General features: G+C 43.6%; 1 protein-coding gene across 1 annotated transcript; it reads left to right on the forward strand.

Moving 5' to 3' along the window:
• Window positions 1-23,917: 23,917 nt before the first annotated feature.
• LOC308075788 (kelch domain-containing protein 3-like) lies at window positions 23,918-25,030 on the forward strand (the record flags this gene model as incomplete). The annotated part of the gene is made up of 1 exon (XM_080415746.1): window positions 23,918-25,030. The coding sequence occupies one exon, from the start codon at window positions 23,918-23,920 to the stop codon at window positions 25,028-25,030; it is 1,113 nt and encodes a 370-aa protein (XP_080271872.1).
• Window positions 25,031-27,739: the final 2,709 nt, after the last annotated feature.

Here is a 27,739-nt window from a genome sequence, read left to right on the forward strand (position 1 = left end):
TTTATTTGTATTTATTTTGTATAAAGCAGTGGCAATATACAGTATCTACAGCAGACTTGCAGCTGTGTGCTCTGGTGTTGGTAGTTTGTTGTCCTTTCTACGTAAGACACTCACTATGGAAAACAGCGCCCTCAGGCGATGCACAGAGCTACATACAATACACTCCCGGGGTGTGTAATCATTGGCCATGAGGGTGTCACGCGACCGGAACCGGCAGGATATAAATATCCTCGCGTGACGTAGCAACTTCCTCTTACAGTTCTCTGCGAAGTGCACACAGCTATAATACATACAGTTTGATAAAGATTAATATCGATCAGAAAATTCAGCTTTAACCCAAAGCGGAGATTCAACTGAATCCCCCACTGGCTTTTCTCCTCGTAATCTTTCATCTAGCACGCTCCCGTGGCTATTTTCCAGCTTTCCTGTCTTCTAAACCTCGTGTTGCAAGCTAGCTCGACTAGGCTAAGTTAGCTGCTAACGTTAGCTTAGCCCCTTGTCCAAACCACAGTGTTAGTCTAGCGGCTTCTAGCCTAGCCTAGCCTAACGACCGGCGCTAGTCTTTGTTCCACGATGGAGGCTCCTCGTCAGTGTGGTCTCCCTCGCTGCGAGGCTCCCATCGCCTGCGACGACCCTCACCCCGCCTGCATCGCCTGCCTCGGAGTGGCGCATGCCTTCAATGGCTGGCGTACTCCGAGGAACCAGGCCACCGGCGGGCAGCTCAGCGGTGACGGTGAGGCCTCTTCCGTCGCCGGGCCACACCACCATGACGACGGGGCCCTGGGAGCTCAGGGGACTAGCGGCTCGCGCTATGCCCCAGTGCAACCTCCCCGCACCACTTCTACAGGCCCATCGGCCGCGAGCGGTGGCACTCACCGTTCGCGGCGTCAACCTATGGGCCCACCTGCGACCGCAGCGTCCACGGATGGCGACACTAGTTATCCGCGGCCCTACCATGTTGCTAACCCGGCCGTCGCTTCTGTGAGTAGTGGGACTAGCTACTCGCAGAGCGACCGCGGCACACCATCGCCCACTGCTGCTCTGTCTGGCAGGACTCGCCATAACAGCAGCGTAACGGCCCTCTTCCCTCCTCCTCCCCGATGGGCCTCGCCTGGCTACTCCCCTCCTGTCGGGGTTATCAGGCCTGCTCGCTCTCCAGGGGTATGAAGACGCTGATGCCCCAGCTAACACAACGTTTTCTTCGCTCGTGGGTGAGTTAGCCCTGACTAGCTGCGTTAGCTGCTAGGTTAACGTCTTCCCAGTCAGGCAGTGTTTGGTTGGCTTAGCGCTTAGCTAACCTCGCTAAGCAACACCGGCTCTTTAGCAGTGCTGTTCTAGCTTCACAACTTCAGCTTGTTAGCCTTCTCACCATGTGTAGCGAGCGACCCCGTTCGCTGGCCCTTCTAAAGGCCGCAACCCGAGCCGGCGTTTTACCAACCCGAAGGACGAGGCCACTTCCAGGGCGCCACAGAGTTTCTACGCTACTCCACAGAGTCCAGGTAGGCCCAGACTACGCCTCCTCCTAGCTCCAGGCTCACAGGGAGAGGCTCCAGGATGAGGAGGGCAACCGCGAACAGGTTCCTCAGGTGCCATGAGACACATGATAGTAATTTTCATAAGAGTTTGTTTAAAACTGTTCATGCTGTTTCACACTGTTTTTGTGCCTCCTTTTGTTCCATTAAAGATGTTGCAAAATACATAAGCACATTATCCAGCCCCTGTCAGGAGGCCGCAAAGCATGGGGGACCCTAGGGGGGTCCCCAAGCGTTGATGGCCCCCTTTATAAGCCCAAAGTGCCTGTCATGTCCGGTTTCTCAGCATGGCAGACACTGCTGGGATGATTTTCCATGCATGGCAAAAGCCAATTTTCCCCTCATCCACAGGGGGCGCCTGAGCGCCACTGTATACCTGTCACGGCAGTTTTTCCTCCCGTTCCACCAGGGGGCAACAGAACGCCACTGTGGAACAGGAAGATAGACAGACGGGCCCCATCTGGCGCCAAAATGGCGGCGATGACGGCTCGTTGTGGTCTCAAGCATCTGAGTGCCTTTCTCCCGTCCACCAGGGGGCGACAGAACGTCACTGTGGGACGGGAGCCTCACGAGAGATATACAGAGGGGCCCCATCTGGTGCCAACATGGCAGAGATGGCGGCTCGTCGTGTTTTTGGGACGTCTGACTAATGTACCACGTTCTCCTCTGGAGGGCGGCAGAGCGCCTCCAACGAGGAGGGGAGCTTTGTCAACAACTCCAGCCTCACCTAGACAAGATGGCAGCAGCCCAGGGTAAACCGGATGTTGACGTCGCGGAATGCTCTCGTGTCCAGTCACGTGACTTTTCCGACTCCCCCGACCAGACCTTTGGTACCTTCACTGTCTCTAGCGGGCGCCATGCATATGGGCCCGCTGGATCATGTGACGACGTCATCTGTCCCCATGGAAACGGACATCAAAGTTTCTTTGCTCGTGGTGAGTTAGCCTTGACTAGCTACGTTAGCTGCTAGGTTAGTGTAGCCTCCAGTCAGGCTACTGTTGTTTAACTTAGCGGCTAGCTAGCCTCACTAACAACAACACAGGCCTTAGCAGTGTTGTTTAGTGCAGCGCCTAGCCAGCCCCGCTAAAGCAACACCTCGGTGGCCACCTACCACCGCTACCCTTTCACCATCTCTAGCGGGCCCGCTGGATCACGTGACGACATCACGGGTCCCCATGGAAACTGGTTACTACGCAGTACATCAGTATTACACTGTGTTTGTACTGGTCAGCTCTCAGTACAGCAGTAACACACTGTGGTTCTACTGGTCAGCTCCCCTGACAACAATAACACACTGTGGTTGTACTGGTGTGTTCCACATGCCTTTATGCTTAACCTCCTATGTCAGACAAAGTGTTGTTCTCTCATGCGGTAGGTAAAGCAGCCATGACTCTGAGAGAGGAGGTTCTCTCTCTCCTGAGCAAGGGCGCTATCAGAGAACTATCTCCGAATCAGAACCGACTGGGTTTCTTTTTTTTCCAGAGGTGGATGCGGGCTCTCGGAGTCCCGCCCACCCGAGGTTCTCGGAAGTTCCTGGTATCCCCACGGTGCGTGGACACACTCAGACCGTGGTCAGACGCAGCCTTTCTGTCCAGAGGGGTCAGAATGGGTGCTGTGGTCTCGCGGAAGGTCATTACCACGGACCCCAGCCTCACGGGGTGGGGTGCCGTCCACTAGGGCCGCTCGGCCAGGGGGGTGTGGGATCCCAGTCTACAGACGGCCCACATCAACTACCTGGAGCTGATGGCGGTCTTTTCTGACGGTCAGACATTTCGAGGCTCGTTTTCGAGGTTGTCATGTCATGATCAGATCCGACAACACCACGACCATGTGCTATGTCAACAAGCAGGGAGGCCTGGCCTCTCCGGTGTTGGACAAGCTAGCTGGCGATCTGACGCTGTGGTGCGACACGCGTCTTGCCTCAATCAGAGCCTTACATGTACCGGGCCTCCTGAACAGCGGAGCGACTCTGTTGTCCAGGGGTAAGTTTTGGTACGCAGTTTGGTCTATCTTCCCGAAGGTAGTGAGCTGGATCTGGGCCAGGTTTGGCCGACCACAGGTTTATTTGTTTGCCTCAGGGGAGAACGCAAAGTGTTCTCGCTTCTTCTCGGTGAAGGGGACGCCCCTCACGGGGTGTGGACGCCTTGGCGCACAGTTGGCCGAACGAACTGCTTTATGCGTTCCCGCCACTGGAGCTGATCCTCTCAACGGTGGAGAGGGTCAGACTCCACGGACTGTCAATGCTGCTGGTGGCACCGGCATGGGGCACGTGGAGGTTATAGATAACTCCTCTCCTCTACGACGAGACCTGGCCCCTCCGCCCGATCAGGGACCTGCTGTGGCAGGCAGGGGACGAGATCTTCCACCCCCGCCCTCAGGACCTAGACCTGTGGATCTGGCCCATGAGAGGGCGACTTTGAGCTTGTGTGGCCTTCCCCCTGACATGGTAGCTACCATCCAGGGTGCCAGGGCCAGTTCCACGAGAGCTGCATACGACATAAAAATGGAATATTTTTGAGTCTTGGTGTCTGGAACAGTCACCGTCGGTGGTGGCTTTCCAGGTTCCGGTGCGCAGCGTCCTCATTTTCCTGCAAGGCAGGCTAAATCAGGGTTTGACCTTCTCGACAGTTAAGGTGTACCTGGGTGCCCTTTCCGCTTGTCATGAGGGTTTCGATGGCAAGACGGTTGGCCAGCATCCTCTGGTGCATAGTTTCATGGGCATCGCTGGGCGAGCTAGGCCGGTTAACAGACCTCTGTTCCCGCATGGGACCTGGCGGTGGTGCTGAACGCACTCTGCCGCCCTCCATTTGAGTCTGTGGATCTGAAGGTCGTCAGTCTCAAAACGGTCCTCCTGGTGGCCCTGTCTACGGCCAAACGGGTCAGTGATATGCACGCGCTCTCGGTGAGTTCGGAGTGCATGAGGTTCACTGGCGACGACAGGAGGGTTCTGCTTAAACCAAACCTGGCGTTCGTACCCATGAACCGAGTGGTGGCCCATGCCCCAGTCGAACTGGTGGCTTCCATCCTCCTTTCGATTCAGCAGAGGATGAAAGGTTACACTGTCTCTGTCCTGTGAGTGCCTTGAGCCTCTATTACTCTATTTTGTCTCCTATGGCCCGGGTGGTCAGAGGAAGGCGTTTTCTAAGGCGGCGCTTTCTAGTTGGATCGTGGATGCCATTAAGCTGGCCTACGCTAGTGGTGGTGCCCCAGTTCCGATTGGACTGAGGGCTCACTCTACAAGAGGCGTGGCGGCATCCTGGGCCCTCTCCAGAGGGGTTTCGGTTCAGGAGATATGCGTGGCTGCAAACTCGTCGTCCCCTTCGACATTGCAGCTTTCTACAGCCTGGACGTGGCGGCGGCGTCAGTGGCGCACGCAGTCCTAGGCGTAGCTGCTTTCTCTAGTTAGAGGGGGGAGTTTGAGAGGGCCTGAGGCCTTGTTCTCTCTCCTGGTCTTTCCTCTTCCTATGTTCCCTTGGGACCGGCGGTTGGCTGGGTCCCAGGGAAGGGGGCATAATGTTTTATGGGGCTGACCTATGTCTGCTCATTATTTGAATGAGGCAGATTTTGGTCTGTCAGGGTCTACCTTTTCTTTCTGTGTCCCGCATCCGAGTCCGGAGGGCTCGGGCGCCAGTGAGGCCGAAGGTCACGCCTGTGGGGCTGAGGGGCGTGCGGGCTATTGAGGGTTGAGTGGCTTTATAGCTTCCGGGGGTTTATGAATCCCATAGTGAGTGTCTTACGTAGAAAGGACAACAAACTCAAGGTTACATAGGTAACCCCGGTTTGTTTACTTTCGGAGTAAGACACTCACCTAACACCCCTTTTTGTGCGCAACTGCGTGCAGAGAGCTGTGTTAGAGGAAGTTGCTACGTCACGCGAGGATATTTATATCCTGCTGGTTCCGGTTGTGTGACATACCCTCACGGCCAATGATATTGGCCCAGGGAGTGTATTGTATAGCTCTGTGCATCGCCTGAGGGCGCTGTTTCCCATAGTGAGTGTCTTACTCTGAAAGTAAACAAACCAAATAATAATGTCATACTGTACGTGACGTTGTGCCATCACTCAATGTAGGTGGCCGCTAAAACAGCAGCACTCATCCCCACTCACCCCAAAAAGCATGTCTCTGCTCAATGCTGACAACATATAAATACTTTACTTTACTATTGGTGAGTTTAGTAAAGAATTGTAGAACAAACAAACAAAACAACAAACAAAAACGTATTGTCCCAAAAATAAATGTTCACATCAATAGGGGGAAAAAAACACTCCTGTGTTATGTTCTAACACTGGGAAAGTTGCTGCTAGATTAGATGGATGGATATACAGTATAAAATCAAGATTTGACAAACAAATCAGTTAAAGACTTACCAGTTTGCTTCTTTTTCCAATAGAAATATCCCAGTGTTGCTGCCACCAAGATGATGATGATCATCAATGTAGTAACAATCCCTGCAATCACTCCTCCAGTCGTTCCATCCTCTGAAAGAGTCGTTCCATCCTCTGAGAGACAGTGAGGCATGACACAACTGTTATCAACACCAGTGAGGCCAAAATAATAATAAGGGTAATAATAATAATAATAAGGGTAATAATAATAAGTATTATTATTATTATTATTATTATTATTATTATTATTATTATTACCCTTATTATTATTATTATTATTATTATTATTATTATTATTATTATTATTATTATTATTACATGCTGACAATATTATTATTATAATATTAATAATAATAGACAATATTAATTAGACAATATTAACATTATAATATTATTAAAACTAAGTGAAAGCCAGTTAGCCAGCTAAGCAGCTTCTTTCAAAGCCTAGATCTCTGAAATGTAAAAGCAAGGAGCCTGGGGACTCTCTGGGACCGGAGCTTTACACAACCACGCTCCTAAAGGGGTCGTGTGTCTGATTCCTCTGACGGGCGGGGGGGGCTAAACGTTTACCAACAGCTTCTTCAAGCTCTGATTGGATAATACTGGTAAACAAAGACAATCTCAGTGCCATGTGTAGGAAACTGGCACTGTTTCCTAAAACATGGAGCTTACTTGAACAGATCACACCAGCATCATTAGCATGGGAGCAGTAACCATGACCTCCATATCCACTGTGACCGCAGGCATCAAGGAACCTCTCATGGCCCGAACACTTTATATCACTCAACCAGATTTTACCAAGGCCTTCACCAAAGAACGCCTGCCATTTGGCTGTCAGAGCTGTTCCACAGCCCAGCTGTCTACACACTACTTGAGCATCATTGAGATCCCAGTGATGATGACATATTGTTCCCCACTGGCCTTCATGATAAACCTCCACTCTACCGGAGCATCCATCAGGACCATTCACAAGTTTTACCTGCGGAGAACCTGAGGACAGAAATATAAAGTTAAAATATATTACAACATGAAATGTACAATAATAATAATAATAATAATTATTATTATTATTATTATTATTATTATTATTATTATTATTACACTTACCCTTATTATTATTATTACCCTTATTATTATTATTATTATTATTATTATTATTATTATTATTATTATTATTATTATTATTATTATTATTATGGTGGTTGTTGTTGTTGTTTTATAATTATTATTTAGCATAAACCATTTTATTTGTGAGGTTGGATGATCTCTTACTGCTGTAACCATACAGCATCAATGGAGGCATCAAACACATAGAGCTGATATTATGAATTAATCTTCATGGCTTAGGGGGAGACCGGGGACGAAAGTAACACTTTTTGTATTTGCCTTCATAATTCACAGACTACTTGAAATATCCTAGTCAAATTTCGCTATAAGAAACATATATATGTGCCCTAATTAATAATACCATTTAAGCATTTAAGCTTTCACTAATAAGGACAAGACTAAAATATTAATTTGAATGCAATGAGTCACAGTGTTACGATTGCCCCCGTGACGGGGGCAGTTGTAACATTGGTTGGGGGCAATTGTAACACTGTAAAAATAAGTCATATTAACACACTTTATCTCAAATAAAAGCACATCACTAAGTAATATGTATTTGTTATAATTTAATATTTATACTTACAAATGTTTTATATACATAATTACAATTATTTTGTATTTTTATTCGAATGATTTATTTAGTTTTTTCACATGTATGTATTTTTTTTATTTAAATTTAAATTTTCAAGTTTTCAAATGTATACACATCTTTTGAACTACTTGTAGATCGGCTATTTTCAAAACTCTCTCTCTCTCTCTCTCTCTCTCTCTCTCTCTCTCTCTCTCTCTCTCTCTCTCTCTCTCTCTCTCTCTCTCTCTCTCTACATTTACTGATCCTCAATCCTTGCATTATCAATAAATAATGTTCATAAGAAAACATACTTCCATTAACCCTAACCCCATTTTCTCTTCAGAGGACTGGACAGACATACATTAATTGTGGATTATCATTGAAGTACAACACAGACTCATAACAATACTCCTTCACAGGAAACATTTCATACTTACTGATCACTTTAACCATGTAAGTCTTGTCCTGCTCTCGACCGTTTACCTCCACAGAATAGTACCCACTGTCTTCTATGTTCATATTGTTGATGACCAACTGTCCTGTTTCTTTATCCAACTCTGTGCGTTTTTTATATGTCCCATCGTAATCCACATCAGGACCAAAACCCTGATCCCATTCTGCTACTTTATTGTTTCCATGTTTCCACAGGATGTCAGTGATGGGTTTAGTAACAGAGCTCATATCTGGAAGCAGTTGAAGGATTCCTTGGGGTGGAATGTATGTCACATCTTGCTGGTCTGTGTGGAGAAAAATATTTCAGTCAAGTTCAACAGTAAAGCATCCACTTATTTTAGAATGAAGGTTCAGCACAAACAATGTGTCGTTACACCAACTAAAACTAAAGCAATAAAACCCAAATTCAACAATATCTGCAATAGCGATTCATCATGTTTATTTCAGTAAACAATGTTGAATATGAAAATGAAGGGGGGGGGGGGGACTTTGAGGTCATCAGGCAGACGCTCTGAGCCACTACTGCTACACACCCACCCCCCTATTGAACTCCTCCCACCGGGAAACCTCATCCAGGTCACGGCACCATGTTAACGCGTGGAAAGGCAACATCTTATCCTCTAGACATAGAACAATTCTCTTTAGTCTAGTGCAGGGATTCCCAAACTGTGTCACATACCCCTAAGGCATACATGGGCAACTGGCGGCCCGGGGGCCACATGCGGCCCCCACCTTCACTTAATGCGGCCCACAGGTTAATATCAGAATAGTGATATATTATTGATTTCAGCTGTTACAATTCCAAACATGCAAACATGACCCGCTTTAATTACTTCAGTCTATATTAGTAGCTTAATGACTAGTATTTAAATTCTATTGTTTTTTTTATGTCCAATGTATGTGTATTAAAAATGTGGATTACAATTCAAAAATAGCAAAAATAGCAGATCTACAAGCTCAATTGAGCTTGTAGATCGGCTACTTTTGCTACTTTTGTGTGACATAGAATGGCAAAGTACGGCATTAATTTACGACAAAAGTACAATTACGGAGATAAGAATTGTCTTCCTGACAGTATGCAATGTGTCCCTCTGGAGTGAGTGTTGAAATATAGTGGCCCTCTCCATCATCAAAGTTGCATCACCCCTGCCCTAAGGGGTGTGTGACATGAAAAAAAGGCTATAGTGACATGGATACACACACACACACACACACACACACACACACACACACACAGGGTCATGCAAATCTCCAAGACAGCTTTGTGTCTCGCATGATCAGATTAAAACTAGAAAAGTGTCACAAAACCTGTGTCTGAACAATTTAGTGTTTTGCGCACACACACACACGCACGCACGCACGCACACACGCACACACACGCACACACACACACACACACACACACACACACACACACACACAGTCCTAATTTAGCATAGAGTTTTCCAAAGCTTCTCAACCAATAGCTGAATAGGCCTACACCAGTGGCGTAACGGAGGGATAGCAAGCGATGCGGTGCGGGGGGGCCACCAGCAGGGGGGGCCCCGCCTGCGCTGATACAAATATTTTTACAGCAAAAAAAAAGAAAAAAGTTGATTTATATTGGTCAAATAGAACCGAATTAGACCCGAATTAGACCTAATTAGACCTAATTAGACCCGAATTAGACTAGAAATTTTTCGCGAGGTTGTGCACGCACATGCACGCGCGCGCATGTACGTGGGCCTCACGTGAAACTCCCGCGGGGAGGCCCTGCGATTCTGCGTTACGCCACTGGCCTACACGTACATTAAATGTTCACAATCACATGATATTTCCCATGCCCCATACAGTTATAAGTAGGCCTACAAGTCTGAAATTCTAAATTTACTTGACGACAAGTATAAAAGTATTGGTAACAAAATGTACTTATACCAAAAGTAGAAAGTACTCATGCAGAATTGAGAGTTATCAAATGTACAAAAATCTTAAAATAGCAGATCTACAAGCTCACAATGTGTCGCACTGTGAGCTTGTAGATCGGCTATTTTCAAATGGCCAAAATGTATATAGGGCTGAAGTGGTTAATGTATGTTTTTTGTTTTGTAATAATAATCAAGATCTACAAAGTAACTAGAACTAAAGTTTTCATATAATTGCAGTGAAGTAAAATATACAATATTTGCCCCTGAGTGTGTGGGATAGGCTTTAGTTCTCAGTCAAGGCCAGTATGTCTTACACAGTGGTGGAATATCATAGTGCAGAATGTCCCATTTCACAAGTTCAAAATGTATACAAATCTTTTGAAAATAGCAGATCTACAAGCTCACAAATTGTGAGCTTGTAGATCTGCTATTTTCAAATGGCAGAAATGTATATAGAGCTGAAGTGGTGAATGTATGTTTTGTAATAATAATCAAAATCTACAAAGTAACTATAACTAAAGTTTTCAAATAATTGTAGTGGAGTAAAAGCACATTTGCCTCTGAGATGTAGTGGAGTAGAAGTAAAAGTATTGAAAATGGAAAATACTCCAGGCAAAGTTTTAAAAAATCCTCAAAAGTGTACTTATAAGTACAGTAGGCTACTTGGGTAAATGTACTTAGTTACTTTACACCACTGCTTATTTGTTGCAAAATCTCTGCAGCCCCTCCCAATTCCCTGCATGGCAGTAACTTCCCAATAAAGAACATTAGTCTATAAGTTGCATAGTAAATTATTTAACATTACCTGGCACAGATGTATGGTAACCGCTGGTCCATATTAGCAGGACAATGTTGAAATGAATCCACATCATGATTCCACAGAACAGATACTGACTTATTATGCCTGTATTTTACTCCGTCGTCTGGTTGAGGAATATGAGGAATACTTTCGTTTTCACCAACAAAGGATTTCCACACAACATAAAGATCTATTCAGTTATGTGACAGCAGATGTCACTGTTTGGATCATATTTAGGCACCCGAGGCATCAACAAGTCAATCCAGAGTAACTGTAGAGTTCAGTTCTCTGAAAATGTAGACACAAAAATTTAGGGGTATATTTTCGCTTACCCATTATCCCTAAACTGCTTTGCCATGTTTTACTATTTTTAAAAACATTTTCAAATAGTTCAAATAGCCAATCTACAAGCTCACAACGTGTCGATGTAGATGGGCTAGTTGAACTATTTGAAAATGTTTTTAAAAATAGGAACAAATGACAAAGAAGATAATGGGTAAGGCACCGGCAAAAATAGTCTATATAGGCTTAAATGTTTTTTGTTTTTGTTTTTTGTTTTTACAAATCAAACCTAGGATCTCCCATTCAGCAAGGATCATTTTCCACAGAGCAATCAACTTCTCCATTTAAACATGTCCCTGATATCTTACTCCCAAACATGCTTCAATTAGTAAGAGGCAATTGCACCTGAACTAACCAGCAGATGTCAGAAATAAGACTCCTATATTCTATATAGCATCCAGAGTGATAAATAACTTTTCCACCCCTGTAATATCAAAGTGCATTTCTCCATCCTTCTTCTAGCTCTAGACGAAATGTTGGATTTGAAGATCCCTGAAGAAATCCTCTTTTGAATGGTTTATATTTGAAATGATTTCAAAATGTACTGGCCAGGTGTACAGACATATCAAGTGAAGGATAGGCTTTAGTTCCCAGTCAAGAAGTCCAGTATGTCTTACACAGTGGTGGAAAAAAACTCAAATCTTTTACTTAAGTCAAAGTATCAATACTGCAATGTAGAACTACTATTTTACAAGTAAAAGTCCGGAATAAAAAATTTACTTGAGTAAAAGTACAAAAATATTGGCATCAAAATGTACTTAAAGTACCAAAAGTAAAAGTACAATGTTTGAAAATAGCAGATCTAAGCTTACAACGCGTCACGACACATTGTGAGCTTGTAGATCGGCTATTTTTGAATAGCCGAGGTATAAAATAGGGGTAAAGTGGTTATTGTATGTATAATGTAATAATTGATATCTGCGAAGTAACTAGTAACTAAAGTTTTCAAATAATTGTAGTGGAGTACAAGTACAATATTTGCCTCTGAGGTGTAGTGGAGTAGAAGTAAAAGTACTGGAAATTGGAAATACTCCCATAAAGTAAAACTACCTCAACATTGTACTTAAGTATAGTACTTGAGTAAATGTACGTAGTTACTTTACACCACTGTGATATGTGGTGAGAGGACGGTACAGGTTAAAGAGAGTCTGGAAAGGTGGAGGCATGCGCTAGAGAGGAGAGGAATGAAAGTCAGCAGGACTAAACAGAATGTGTTTGTCAACAAGATGGAGTGCAGTGGAACAGAATGAATTGTGGGGATCCGTTGACATGAAAAAGTCTGAGGACCACTGATATAGAAGGTTAGGATTTAGAAGACATTTGTGGACTCGGCCTCAGGTCTGTGCTCTGGGGAATAAGCCCAGGTTCGGAGCTTGGTTCTTGCATGGGAACCGTAACACGATGCTTCTCATGTCCACCAGAAGGCCAGTGGTCAGCTCCACCTCTGACCTGTGCAAACATCTGCTTTGGCTTATAGCATGTCTGAAATGCTGAGCCAATGTGTCAAGACATGCTTTGGCTTAAAACCTCCTGTGTGTGTGTGTGTGTGTGTGTGTGTGTGTGTATATATAAGTAAGCTTGTGAACCATTGCTCTATTGACTGCTTTGACCAACTAGACAACTAGCCTCCATATTCTCCTCTGAAGCAAAAGGTAATTATGGTTTTTAATGTTTCATTTGTTTTGATTTTTCATTAGTTTTGACTTAAAGAGGGTTTGCCAGTTTAGTTTTTTTATTTTGTGAAAAAGGCTCAGTTTTAGTTTAGTTTGTATTAGTTTTAGTGTTGGCTTTAGTTGTTTGATTGTAATATGGGGCATTCAGGGGTGAGATTTAATTTAATTTAATAGTGAAAAAAAACAGATCTACAAGCTCACAACACGTTGATACGTTTTTATAGCCTAACTAAATGTTTAGTCAATTCTAGTTAACATAATTTCATTATGTTACCAGTGGTTCTCAAACTTTTTTCATGTCAAGGACCACCCAAAATAATATTTATTATTTTGGCTGCGGACCCCCCATCATCTCCAACATGTTTTGTGCCAGGGACCTTCTCCAGAAGCAAAGATTTGAGTTAAAAATGTTCACTTTAAAAACATAAATATATATATATTTAACAGCCAAATAAATACAAAAATAAAATACGGTTTAAGTGGTTAAAATGATTGTGACGCTATATCAACTCATTTAGCTGAGGACCCCCTGGTACCCTCCCCGAAGGACCCCTGGAGGTCCCCGGTCCCCACTTTGAGAACCAATGGTCTACACACAATTAACCCTATACTCTCCTGTTCAGGATCCATGCTGCAGAAGATGATGAGACTCACAGTGTGCTTGTTGTTGCTGAGCTGTGTGTTCTGCCTGGCGACAGGAGGAGAGACACACAACAGCTACAGCCAGCTGGAACCTGGCCTGAAGAGCTTTGTTGATCTGGCTCTGAATAAAGCTAATCAACAAGTTCTTCATTATGTACATCTGAACTTCTATACCATCTTCGGTGCCGCACAGGTAACACCGTTACATGTATATGCTTTATTACATTACTAACACACAAAGGGGGTCTTAAGCCAACTAAATTGTGTCCACTCATTTATTTGTGTCAACACCTCCAATTTCACCTGTGTATCCTGTATCCTGTGTGGGTTCTCTTTCCTCATTGCATAACATTGGTATCCTGACTAAAGAGCTGGAGAGACGGGGAGACCCCTGTTAAAGCACAAACACTCTCTAGCAATGATTATCACAAAATAGAGCTATTTAACACTGTTACTGAACAAACACTCTATAGCAATGAGTACTATCACAATATAGAGCTATATTTAACACTTATTTTAGACAATCACTTATTGCTCCTTTAAGTGTCTTTAAACAGCTTGTTGTGTTTCGGCAACCGAATTGAATTGAATTGAATTGAATTGAATTGAATTGAATTGAATTGAATCACATTGAATTGAATTTAATTGAATCACATTTAATTGAATTGAATTGAATTGAATCACATTGAATTGAATCACATTGAATTGAATTGAATTGAATTGAATTGAATCACATTGAATCACATTGAATCACATTGAATTGAATTGAATTGAATTGAATTGCATTGGGTCATCATATCTTGTTCTCTTGTAGTTCAAATCCTGGGTGAGGATCGATGTGCGTTTAAGGTCAACCACCTGCAGAAAGGCTCCGGATGCAAATGAGCACAAACATCGCCCTGAGTGTCCATTCAAAAGGGTTGGTGAAATACATTAACATTCACTATGAAACTCTGATTATTGAAGGCTCAGTGAAGTCTAAGGCCACAGAACCCCATCTGAAAATGTTTTTGGCCAGGGACCCCCAGAAGAGAAGATTTGTGTAAAAAAAAATCTTCCGAATCTTCCAAAAACTTTTTGAGATTTTTCAAAGATTTTCAAGAATTGCAGATGTACAAGCTGGCAGCACAGCACTGGCGGGAGGATTTTTCCGTTGGCTATTCAAAAATATCAGACAAACAAGCTTGTACATCTGCTGTTTTGTATATATTAACACAAAATAAAGTGAGAACTACTGATTTAGAAGGCATTTGTAGAATCTTCCGAATCTTCCAAAAACTTTTTGAGATTTTTCAAAGATTTTCAAGAATTGCAGATGTACAAGCTGGCAGCACAGCACTGGCGGGAGGATTTTTCCGTTGGCTATTCAAAAATATCAGACAAACAAGCTTGTACATCTGCTGTTTTGTATATATTAACACAAAAGAAAGTGAGAACTACTGATTTAGAAGGCATTTGTAGAATCGGCCTCAGGTCTCAACAGGGTTCAAGTAGGTCACAGTTCAATAGGCTAACAGTTGTGGGTGACATTCCAAACATAACAGCCCCTCAATCATGTAGGCCTGTAGCGCTCTCTCTTGGTGTACGTTCCTGCATTGACCTTCTCGGATACATGACTGAGAGTTTTCCCTCACAAAATCACACTAGATTGAAATGAGGATGCACTTTAATCACTGTTCATGCAATCTGGGAACCCATCGCCAAATAAAAAGTAAAAACAGCGCCCTCTGCTGTTTTTTACTTATTCACTTGGCTCTGGGCGGAGCTGAACAGACGACTCGTGCGCAAGGAAACCGGGGTTTCGGTCTGCCTTCAGCCTTTCACTTCCGGTGGTGCGACTATGTTTTCATTCCCACTAACAATATTTGTCCATGGAACACTAACACCATTTCTCCCAGACAACATGGATCGTTTTGGTTATAAGCCCACTTGTTTCTATGATGAAAGAGAAATTTACGTTACTAACTTTCCGTGGTTTTGTCGGCTTCGAGGACGCTATTGTTAAATGAGTTTCGGTTTGTTTCTAGTGGGGAAAGACACACATAAATCCCGCCCACTACATTTCATTGGGTAAAGCGCGGCCTGCTTCCTGATCTGATGGCACGCCCACTTGTAGCCAATGCGCACGGTTTGTCAACACGGCTACCGACAGATTCCAGCGCAGCGATGGATCTGTTCTTGAAAGATTACTGTTCATGTGATGTTAATCACTTAACTTAACTGTACTGTGCAGTGCACCGGTATGGTTGCATTTGGATAGAAAGGTGTCACCCATCTGTTAGACTGCCCTATAGCGTGGCTCACCGACTCGCTGGTTCCAGGCTTTTATTTTTTAGCAAAAATAAAAAATAAAAGCCTGGAGATCGTGGCCACCCATCTGTAGAATGAAAGTCTGATGGATGGATGGATGGATGGATGGATAGATGGATAGATGGATAGATAGATGTACATTTAATTATCATGGCAGTAGCCTGCTTAGGTTAACTGCTGTTTCACTTATAACAATATAGTATATTGCTCACAATGATGTAGTCTAGTGTTTTTCCTCATTTTAGAATTTCTGTGCATATGTATTCATTTTCAAATGAACCTGCACTTTTATTTCCACATTTCTTTATTATTTTATTTATGTATTAATTTTGAGTTTTGGCAGCTCTGGCCCTCCATACTTAAAGGGATAGTTCACCCCCAAAATGACTTTTTTTCCTATCGATAAAACACCTCATGGAGACTTAGATTCATTGCATTCCTAAGCCAAAAAATGTATGTCTGGCGGCTGCTCCGGTAGGAGACTCAAAGCGTCAATTTTGTGTCTCCTACCGGACACATTAGCATCTTTCCACCGGTCATCAAATTATTGCCTCAGGAATGCTACAAACACAAAAAAATATCCATGAATTCAAGGCTTCATGGGGTGTGGAATTTATAGAAAATAAGCATTTTTTGGGGTGAACTATCCCTTTAAAGGAGCACTAAACCCATTTTAAATAATATCTTCATACAATTGGTCCTCACATGCTCATTATAAGATATAAGATGACACCATTTCTGTCTACTCAGAGGAGGGCTGTGGACAGTTAGTCACCAGTGACATCATTGGTAGGCAGGAAGATGTAAAACCTTTTTTTCTCCTTCTTTTTTAATGCGAGAACAATGGCTTCAATTTCAGCAGGCTAACTTTCCAGGAAGAGAAAGGCTGTAGTTTATATCAGCTTGGAATCCCCATCGATGATGTCACTGGTAGTAGGCATGTTTCTGAACTGTCCACAGCCCACCAATGAGACTCGTGAGAGTGAATAGACAGAAATGAACATTAGTGAGGACCAAAGAAGGACAAAGCTGCCATATTGGAAGGAAATTGGGCCTCTTCCTTACTTCCTTGAGTTCCTTCACAGGTGTTACCAATGATACTAATGAAGGCTCTGTTCCATTTTGTGTAGCACAGTGGTTCTCAAACTTCAAGAACCCCCATAACTCTGAGAGTGTACAAATGGAACCAAATATGGGTCCATTTGGTTCCATTTTTACACGCTACACACCCGTATAAGGAACCATGAGGGCACCTGGACCACACTTTGAGACCCACTGGTGTAGTAGAGTGTTTCCAGTGAGCCAACATGCACAGTATCAGCACCCTGACTCTGTTTGACCAGAATGGAACAGAGCCTTCATTAGTATCATTGACAACTGTTAACACCTGTGAAGGAAGTAAGAAGAGGCTCAATTTCTTCCCAATATGGCTTCTGTGCACAGAGCCATGTTGTATGAAAATAGGTTGAAAATAGGTGAAGTGCTCCTCGTCATTGCAGTGGGTCTACCTGTCACCTGTCACACCTGTCTGATTGTAATTGTCAATAGAAATGTAGGCCTACACTACAGTCCATAGACCCCTTAACAGACGACGTCACACTGATAAGAACCAGTATGCGCGCAACCAGTATGCGCGCGATGAAACCCGTTCTGTCAGGTCTCGCTAGGACGCGCCTCACTAGCCAACACACAAGAGGGGGTTGGGGTGTGCTGAAACCAGCGCACCCCGAAACAACAGGTTGAGAGTTGATTGCGTGAAACAATCACCTGTGCGTCCAGTCTCAATGTTAGTAAACAAATAATTGGTCTATAGTTTAATACATTATGTGATGATGATGCTTTGGTTTGATTTGAAGTGCAGATTAAACCAGCAGTGGTTTAAATTCAGCATTTCTACATGGATAACTAAGGTTCTGTCTGTCTGTCTGTCTGTCTGTCTGTCTGTCTGTCTGTCTGTCTGTCTGTCTGTCAGCTCGAGGTTCAATGTTTTGTGTGTGCCCCCGATCCAAACACTGATCCTTTCATCGACTGTGTTCGCAGATCCGACCAGAAGACGGTAACTATCTCATGTTTCTAACGTCTGTCTGTCTGTCTGTCTGTCTGTCTGTCTGTCTGTCTGTCTGTCTGCAAAATCTAAATCTATTATTATTATTATTATTATTATTATTATTATTATTATTATTATTATTATTACATTTATTATTTATTGATTATATATTTTTTTACATGTCGGTAGCCTCATAGCATAACTGCCTAAGTCATATTTTGGCCAAATTGTGATATTAACTCTACGCTCCTAACACTGCTGATACACCCTGCATTATTGCCTATGTCCTCAGCCTATCAGAAGGCTTGTTACATTCCAAAATCACCATCTGCCCAAGTCAAAAATATGACTTATATAGGCAATGAATATGCTATGAGGCTAACGATGTACTGACAACTGTATAACACATGGCTGTGTTGTTTCCTTTCAGCGTTCTGCTCTATGGGACCAGCACTGTACCCCTCCATTCATACCGTGTAAGATTGGTTGGTTTGACTCGTGATCTAAGCTCAGCTAAAAAATACAAAAAAACTAACATTTTCATGTATTTGTTTTTTTTCACCTCATAGCTGACCTGTTATGCATTCATATCCATGTAAACATTGTTTAAAATATTATTTTGGTGGCCCCATGTATGGACCTTTCATCTTTCAATATAACAATCGATTTCAATTATAGAAATGTTCAAATTCACTCATTATATTTCCTATAATGAAGACAATGGATAATGATGTTATCTGGCTTATAGACTAATAATTATAATAACTAAAAAACACATTTTAACTGACATCTGTGGTGTTACGGGTCGAAATTGACCCATATAAGATGTATGTCAGGAAAGAAGGTAAAAAGTCATTTCTTTTTCATAAACCCAAACTTTATTTTGCTCCATATAGCAAATGCTAATGTCCTGATGTGGCCCTGGTGTGACTGTTTTCAAGACAGACCCCTGAACAGTGTTTGTGTCAAGTTTGGTGTAGATTGGAGCAACAGTGTGCCTCTAGGGGCACACTGTGCCCCAGGGGCCTCTAACACGGCCCCTGGGGGCCACACATGGCCCCTGGTGTGGCTGTTGTCTTGGCAGACTCCTGAACAGTGTTTGTGCCAAGTTTTGGTGCCGATTGGAGCACCTTTGGCACCCGGGGGCCCCTGGTGGAGCAAGTTGAGCCACACTTCTCTACCGGGTCAATTTTGACCACAGATGTCACTTTTTTATAGAGACCATCAGAATTTACAAAAATGGTGACAATTAATTATGTTGCGTTAACATACATGAGGATATCATGAAGCCTTGTTCTAATAAATAAATGGAAAGGGTACTTTTTACCTGTTCAAATGACCCAAACACAAGGTTTAGAGATAGACAGGATGATTGACAGGAAGCATAACCAATAGACCTGAGTCCTGAATTCAGTGATTAAGATGGTGGATATGACTTTGCAGATATTTCATATTTTGAAAATTAATACATGTTAGACCGCAGGAACGCATCTGTCATTTAAGATTTTAACCACTTTTTGGTTATTCAAAAATAGCAGATCTACAAGCTCATGGCTCATCTGCTATTTTTTGAAAAATCATGAAAATTAGGGCAAATATTTGAACATGTGTTTTTTAAAGTGAACATTTGTAACTCAAATCTTTGCTTCTGGGGGATTCTACAAATGTACAAAAATGTTTTACAAAATGATAATGTATTTGGCCGCGGACCCCCAGTTCAAAAGATGTTGTTCCAGTGACCCCCTCGAAGCAAAAATTTTAGTTACAAATGTTCATTTTTAACTAAAATCTTTGCTTCTGGGGGTCCCTGGAACAAAATATTTGGAGATGGGGGCCCGCGGCCAAATCCATACAATTTTGGGGGTGCTTGACATGAAAAGGTTTTGAGCGCCACTGATATAGCAACATACGTTTTTTAGAAAACTGTTTAGAATTTAGAAGACATTTTTTGAATCAGCCTCAGATCTTAATGGGTTAAGAGTTTGAACACAATCCCCATAGCTCATTGGTTCTCTGTGCTAATTCTTTTGTAAAGGAAAGTATCTCTTGAAACAGCTAAAGCAGTTCTGAAATGAATGAAAGGTGGTGTATGTGATATTAGTTAAAGGGGCATGAGCCCCCAAAACCACCCTTTTATGTTAACCAGAAACAAAGTCAGTCTCAAAGTGTGTTTTTGTGCTTCACTGCTAAAACATTGTATTTACATGTAATTGACGGCATACTGTAAATCCTCTAATAGTGACCCGGGCTTGTATTTGTTTCAACTGTAGTGGGTACCAGGCCTTTATTGAATGGAGGCGTGTATAAGAGAGAGGCCTATATTTCCATTTTTCAAACGGATCAGAATGAATAAATCAACATTTTGTGTCAGTTACAGGTGGTCACTGGTCATTTCAACTAAGGAAGTATGAAGTCGGGGACGGGTCACGCATCTTCATATAACTCGGGTAGCTTAGTAAACAGCGCCCTCCTGAGACTTAAAAAAATTAGGCTTGTATTAGCAGACCGGCTTGTATTTGCTTGTTTCGACAACACCCCCGGTCATTAATAGAGGCCCGTTTTTTTAATTGAATAGGTCACTATTAGAGGATTTACGGTAAATTAATGAACACCACACATACAATGACGTGTAAATACACCAGATTTAACAATAATGCTAATTTCCATCCGTAGTCCCCATACAGAAAACAAGCAACATTACAAAAAAGAGCACAGATAAACATTACTAAAAGGGTACAAACAGAAGAGAAAAAACAACAGTAGAAAAGGCCTAGTTTTTACCTAAAATACAACACAATCAAGAAAACAAAGCACCAGCGCCCATACCCTAGGTGGGGTTGGAGAATGGGGCCTACTCTGTGTGGAGTTTGCATGTTCTCCCCGTGTCTCCCAGGGTAGTTACCCTCACAAAAACATGTAGTAATCCTGGTCACTATACTGCCTCCCCCTGGTCAGCCGCGGGGAGGGGAAAGGGGAACTGATCGAGCCTGATGGAGGGGAAAGGAACTGGTTGGAATAACGTGTTCCTTCCACGCGCTACGTCCAACCAGGGAAACTCCCCCCTGTCAGGTGACAAGAAGGTCAGTTGGCTCTCATGCATTGAAGGAGGCATGAGCTCGGCCCTGGGCTCCCTAGGCTGGTGGGGGGAGTGTAGTGCCCAGGATCACTTAGAAAATTGGCACCGGGTGAAAAAAAGGGTTACAAAATCGTAGGATTAAAAAAAAAATATAAAAAAAATATAAATAAAAACTATATGATGGCCTATTAAAAATGTTCACGTTTGATTGTCCATGATCCATCCTTTTAGTTGGACCTTAAAAGATATAAAGGATGGACAGTCTCTTATGTTAGTGGGTAGATTGTTCCAAATTGTGCTTCCTTGAACTGAAAAGGAATACTTGTACTGATGCCCGTGTTGGGCTTCCATTTTATAGATTCCTCCATAGGAGGCGGGCATAAACCATGTAAAGTTTTATAAATGGCACAGTAAAAAAAATATATATATATATATTTTTAGGATGCTGCAGTTTTGTGTTTTTTTTAATCAAATACGTACCTTTATGACTCTCTTAGCTGTTCTCTAGGGGCTTGCATGTCGTCACACCTGTGCAAGACCAATTTGTGAAACGGTACTCGATGTGAGAGAAGATCATACAGTGCAAGTACGTCCTGGCAGCTCCAACTGTTAGAAAATGCCTAATTTGTTTGAAATTTTGCAAGGTAAAGTTGACAGTGTTGGAGACCTTCGTGACTTTTAAAAGTTAGGGTTCAGTCCAGGATGACTCCGAGGTACTTGAATTGTGTTACCAATTCAAATCCCCCCCCCCCTCCCCCCCAAGTACACATTTGAAGAGAGTACTGTTTTAACTGGCCTCTTTGTGAACATGATGCACACAGTCTTTTTGGTGTTTAAAAGCAGACATGAATCAAGGAGCCAGTCTTGAACACTGGTCAGCACAGATGTCAGGACTAAGGAAGCCTCTGTCAAGTCCCTACCATATGACACAATGATTACATCATCTGCATACATCTGGGCATGAACATTTTCACACACATCTGGTAGGTCATTGATGTACAGAGAAAACTAAATGGGACCCAGTATTGAACCCTGTGGGGTTAGGTGAGGTAGGGAGATTTAACATCATCAATACAGACACATTGTTCTCTGTTACATAGATAAGATTCAAACCACTAATAGCCTCATAAGAAAAGTTAAAGTCAGTTAATTTGGACAAAAGCCTTTCTCAAGTCAAGAAACATGGCAGTAACACAGGGATTCCTATCCGATAAACCTTTATCCTCTCAAAGAGCACACAATTGGCTGCTTCAAATGGCTTGTTTAAATAAAAGTAACAATGCCTTTTACCTGTAACATGCCATGTGACAGGTAAAAGGCATGTATTAAAGTGGGAATCAAATTGATTCTTTGCTCCATGTTTGTGCCACCTCCAGTTGCGTGACAGAGCTTAACAGCAGTGTGCTAAACAATAGCCTGGAACAGAAGCACAGAGAGAAGTGAACGATATTATTGCAGATTAGTGGTGAGATGTTTGTGCAAACATGGAGCAAAGAATCAATTTGATTCCCACTGGGGATGCAGAAGGTGAGCGCCAAGATGGTGCCCAAGCTTTGTCGGACCACAAGGAGCACCGGGTAAATGTTTGTCGGTACTTTCTGGAGAAGATCGGGGAAGATCCGGAGTTCCTTGGCCGTGTCACGATTTTGTAACCCTATTCTTTCACCCAGTGCCAATGCCTAAGCTTGTAATCCTGGTCGCTACTCTCCCTCTGCCAGCCTGGGGAGAGCCCTGTACTGAGCTCATGCTTTCTTCAATGCATGAGTTAGCAGACCGCTTGTTATCACCTGACAGGGGGGAGTTTCCCCGGTTTGACGTAGCGCGTGGAAGGAACACGTTATTACAACCAGTTCCTTTCCATCAGGCTGACCAGGGGGAGGCAGTATAGAGACCAGGATTACTGCATGTTTTTTTGTGAGGGTATCTACCATAGGGAACACGGGGAGAACATGCAAACTCCACACAGAAAGGCCCTTTCGCCAACCCCACCTAGAGTATGGGCACTGATGACGCGGAGGAGAGGACACGCCCCCCAGCGCCCACAGCGTCCCCCGGCAGGAATCGAACCCAGGACCTTCTAGCTGTGAGGCGACAGCGCTACCAACTGCGCCTCCAATGCCCCTTAAACAACTCTTCTCAATATTCTTCTGAAAACAACAACTATTCTAATGAACAATGAGCACAAGGTTAAAGTGATCTCACGTCTTGGATGCAGGCAGAGTGTGTCAGATCTCTGACTTGGATGTTTTGGTGAAATCTCTTCTTCAGACAGTCACTGTCTTCCTGATAGCACATCCTCCAAATAATGTTCTCTCTACTTTGCAACCATTCCCTTCCCTGCTCCTCCTTCCACTGTATTGCTTGTTGTGCACATGCACATATAAGCAATTTCATACATAATGTTCAAAGTCCTCTAATATTTCATATCAATGAAATGCACTATCTATATATTGACAGGTGTTATTCAAACTTGGGCATGGTAGCATGAGTGCCGGTTGGATAACCTCAGGCAACCACAATGTGGTTATAACGTGTTTATCCCATACCCATGTGGCCTGTAGTTGTCCTGAGTTAAAAGTAGGGTACATTTTATTTTTTGTTGAAAACATTTTTTTTTTGTTAAAAGGTTAAAGCGTTATTTTCTGATAGTATTTATTGCTATAGAGCAGAGGTCTTCAACAGAGGGTCCGGGACCCCTAGGGGGTCCTCAGAGTTACTACAGGGGGGCCGCCAAATCTTTTTGTGATAGAAACCTTTTTCTATTTACATTAACCACGTGAACCCTAGCATCCCTATTCTAGGGGGAACGTCTGCCGAAAATAGCGGATCTACACCGGAAGGTAATATATTTATGTATAGATATAGATGTAGATAAAGATCAACATCCATTGGCTTCTCTGATTGGCCAACCCAACCCATCTTTCGGCTTTTGCGGGATTCGCCAAACTTTACGTGACATTTGAGCTACTTTGTTCCAATATAAGCGGCAACGAACACAACAGCTCTCCATTCTTCTAAACAAGCTTCCAAACCCAGTCGGCTTAGTCTCGCGTACGTTTCTCCAGTCGTCCCGTGATGCTCCGCTGGGCGGTGCATCTGAAAGGAGCTCCGAAGCAGCATGACATCCACGCTGCGGTGGCAGCCGGACACCAGCTCTTTTCGTTCGGAGGATACAGCTACGCGGCCACCGGGGACCACCAGGCCGCCGGGTTCGTCCAGATCGGCGTGCATGTTTTCAACACAGTGTCTCTGCGCTGGAGGAAGTTGCCTCCGGCGACGGACCAGAGAGGAGAACGTCCCGGCGCGGTTCCTTCCATTCGGCGCGCCCACACGGCCGTGCTGATAGAAGACACTGTGTACATCTGGGGGGGTTGGCCTTACTGCCACGTGCTCTACCTGTTCGACGTCGAGACCCGCGGGTGGTTCAGACCCGCCGGCGTCTCCGGGAGCGTTCCGGAGGCGAGGTACGGCCACTCGGCCTGCGTCCTGGGGGCGGTCATGTACATCCACGGAGGAGTCACCGACCTGCGCGGACACGCCAACGACATCTACACGTTGGACAGCGGCACGATGGTCTGGTCCGTCGTCAAGACCAGAGGCGTGCCGCCGCCCGCTTCGGAGCATCACTCCGCCACCATCATCGGGACCAGCATGTTTGTGTTCGGGGGTTGGGGCGGCTGGGTGAACCAGTGGGACGACTGCAGCAACCTCCGGGTGTTCGACACGGAGACGAACTGGCTGAGCACGCCCTCGTCCACGCAGAGCCACCGGCCCAGACGGCGCGTGGGTCACTCGGCGTTCTCCCACGACGGCGAGCTGTACGTGTTCGGCGGCCGCAACGCCGACCGGACCTTCGACAACCTGTGGAAGTACAACCCCGAGACCTTCTCCTGGAGGAAGGTCAAGCCCAAGGGCAGAGACCCCTGCAGGATGCACAGGATGTGCTGCTGCGTCCTGGGAGATCGCGTGGTCCTCTATGGAGGGTACAAAGTGGACAACTCGGCCCCCAGCGACCTGTACATCCTGGACTTCAATCCCAGCCTGAACACGCTGTGCAAGCGAGCCGTCCTTCGGTACCGCCTGGGGCAGTCGGAGCTCCCGTACGACCTCAGGTGGGAGCTGGCGGCCATGATGAAAAAGAAACCGCCGCAAGCACGGAAAAAGAAGGCAAAACAGCGAGCCCACTGAGGCAGTGGTTCTCATGTCAAGGACCCCCAAATTGACACTTATTAGCCCGTGGACCCCCATTTGAAAATTATTTCCACAGGGACCCCCATACGAGAAGATTTTTACTAGCAGTGATTCTCAACCATTTTAATTTCAAGGACCCCCAGTTTGACATGTATTAGGCTACGGACCCCCATTAGTGGCATTTCTATCTCTGGGACCCGAATTTATATCGTAAAATCAATGTTAATTTAACTCTGAGAGTGTACAAATGGACCTGTTACTTTTACTCCACTACAATTATTTGAAAACTTATAGTTACTATTTACTTTGTATATTTGGATTATTATACAACACATACACTAACCACTTCAGCCTTATATTCATTTCGGACATTTGAAAATAGATGATCTACAAGCTCACAATGTGTCACATTGCGACGCATTGTGCGCTTGTAGATCTGCTATTTTTAAACGATTTTTACACTGAAGACTTTTGAAATGGGACATTCTGCACAATGAGTACTTTCTACTTTTGGTACTTTACAGACAGGATGCCGTGATTTTCAGTGATTTTTCCCCCCCCTAAAACATAATCATCAGGTATTATGGTTATACTAGAAGGAAGATTTTTTTCAAAAAAAGTGTACAGAAATTGTTAACATTATGTTTTTATGTGGACACGCCTCCAGTTCATTAAGTATACCTGGTTCTCACCTCCTCCACCACCTTAGCACCACCCACCTGTCCTAGTCCCTCCTCCTCCTCATGCCCACACCTGTTGTGTTATAATAATTACTATGTCACCAAAGGGCTGTTTTTCTATTGGCACGTTTGACCCTCAAGGTTTCCGCCTCCAGGTAGAAACTCAAAATAGTCAGAGAAGACATGAAACACCATAAAAACACCACGAGGGGGCTTAATGAAGTTCTATCAACCTCATAGACATATGAAAAACAGAAAAAGTGCAAAACCATGGCACCACCTCTTTAAGTACATTTTCATACCAACACTTTTGTACTTTTACTCAAGTAATGTTTTTATTCCGGACTTTTACTTGTAACAGTGTACAGAGTATTTCTACATTGCAGTATTGATACTTTTACTTAAGTAAAGAATGTGAGTACTTCTTCCACCACTGTCCTTGGTCTACTGGGAGTGTGTTTAGGAAAGGTTTGCAGCGGTGCCCGAGATTAGCTGCTTTTTTTGTAAGGAATATCCCCCTGCCCACAAACGGTATAGTGGCAGGGGTCTTCAACAGGGGGTCCAGGACCACTACAGGGAGGGCCGCCAAATCTTTGTGTGATACTAACTTTTTGTTTTGTTCTATACAACCCTAGCATCCCTATTCTGAGGGGAACGTTAGCGGAAAATAGCAAATCTACAAGATCACGAGCTCTGTTCAACTGCGTTTTTTTGGCGAAGAGAATTGGTGGAGATGGGAAAAAAAGAGCAGACCAAGTACAGAGCCAAAGGCAGTGGTGGAAAGTATCTAAGTACATTTACTTAAGTACTGTACTTAAGTACAATGTTGAGGAATTTGTACTTTACTTGAGTATTTCCAAGTTCCAATACTTTTACTTCTACTCCACTACATCTCGGAGGTAAATATTGTACTTTTACTCCACTACAATTATTTGAAAACTTTAGTTCATTTAGTTCATTAATATGCTCTGTCCTGTCTAAATAAACAAATAAAGTAAAGTAGTTATATAAAATTGTGATATAATGAAACATACATTAACCACTTTAGCCCTATTTTATACCTAGGCTATTTGAAAATAGCCGATCTACAAGCTCACAACGCGTCGCATCACAACGCGTTGTGAGCTTGTAGATCTGCTATTTTCAAATATTTTAGTACTTTTACTTTTGATACTGTAAGTACATTTTGATACCAATACTTTGGCACTTTTACTCAAGTAAATGTTTTATTCCGGACTTTTACTAGTAACAAAGTATTTCTATATTGCAGTATTGGTACTTTTACTTAAGTAAAGGTCAAGTTTACTAGGAGCTGGTGAAGTCCCTTCTTCAGGCAGTCACTGTCTTCCTGATTGCACAATCCTCCAACTGCTTTGCCTCCTTCAGTGGTTCTCAAACTTTTCCGGCCGCGACCCCCCAAAATAATCATATTTAAACTGTTGATTACTTTATACGCAAAATTACACAGTTATGGCATTTAATGTTTTTCGTTTTAGAGGTATTAAAAAGGTCTTAAATGCCCTTAAATTGTCACTATAGAAATATGCACATACCCTGCATACACTTATACTGTATGTTGGTTTGTTTACATCTGGGGACCCCTCCAACATCATTTGGGGACCCCCCTGGGTCATACATTAACCACTTCAGCCCTATTTTACAAGCTCACAACGCGTCGCAACGCATCAGGGGCCCAAAACGTCATAACGCATCAGGGGCCCAAAAAGATCTGGTCTAAATAAATGACCATTGACCAGATATTGACCAGACTTCTCTCACGCTTGTGCTTCTGTTTGTGTTACGACTGTGGAAGTTAACACAGGAGTGGCAGAACACAACACATGTTGAAAGTGACCAGAAATGGCCACCAGAGGGCAACACAAGTCCCCCCAAAGGAGTAATGACTCTAAAGGTCCTCTCAAACCATGACACAAGTAGTGTGGACAGTGGACACCAGTGGTGGAAAAAGTACTAACATGTTCTATTTAAGTAAAAGTATAAATACTGGCTGCAAAATAAAAAGTAA

The sequence above is a fragment of the Gymnoscopelus braueri genome (genome assembly GCF_963280865.1).
Source record: "Gymnoscopelus braueri genome assembly, chromosome: 2".
Classification (NCBI taxonomy): domain Eukaryota; kingdom Metazoa; phylum Chordata; class Actinopteri; order Myctophiformes; family Myctophidae; genus Gymnoscopelus; species Gymnoscopelus braueri.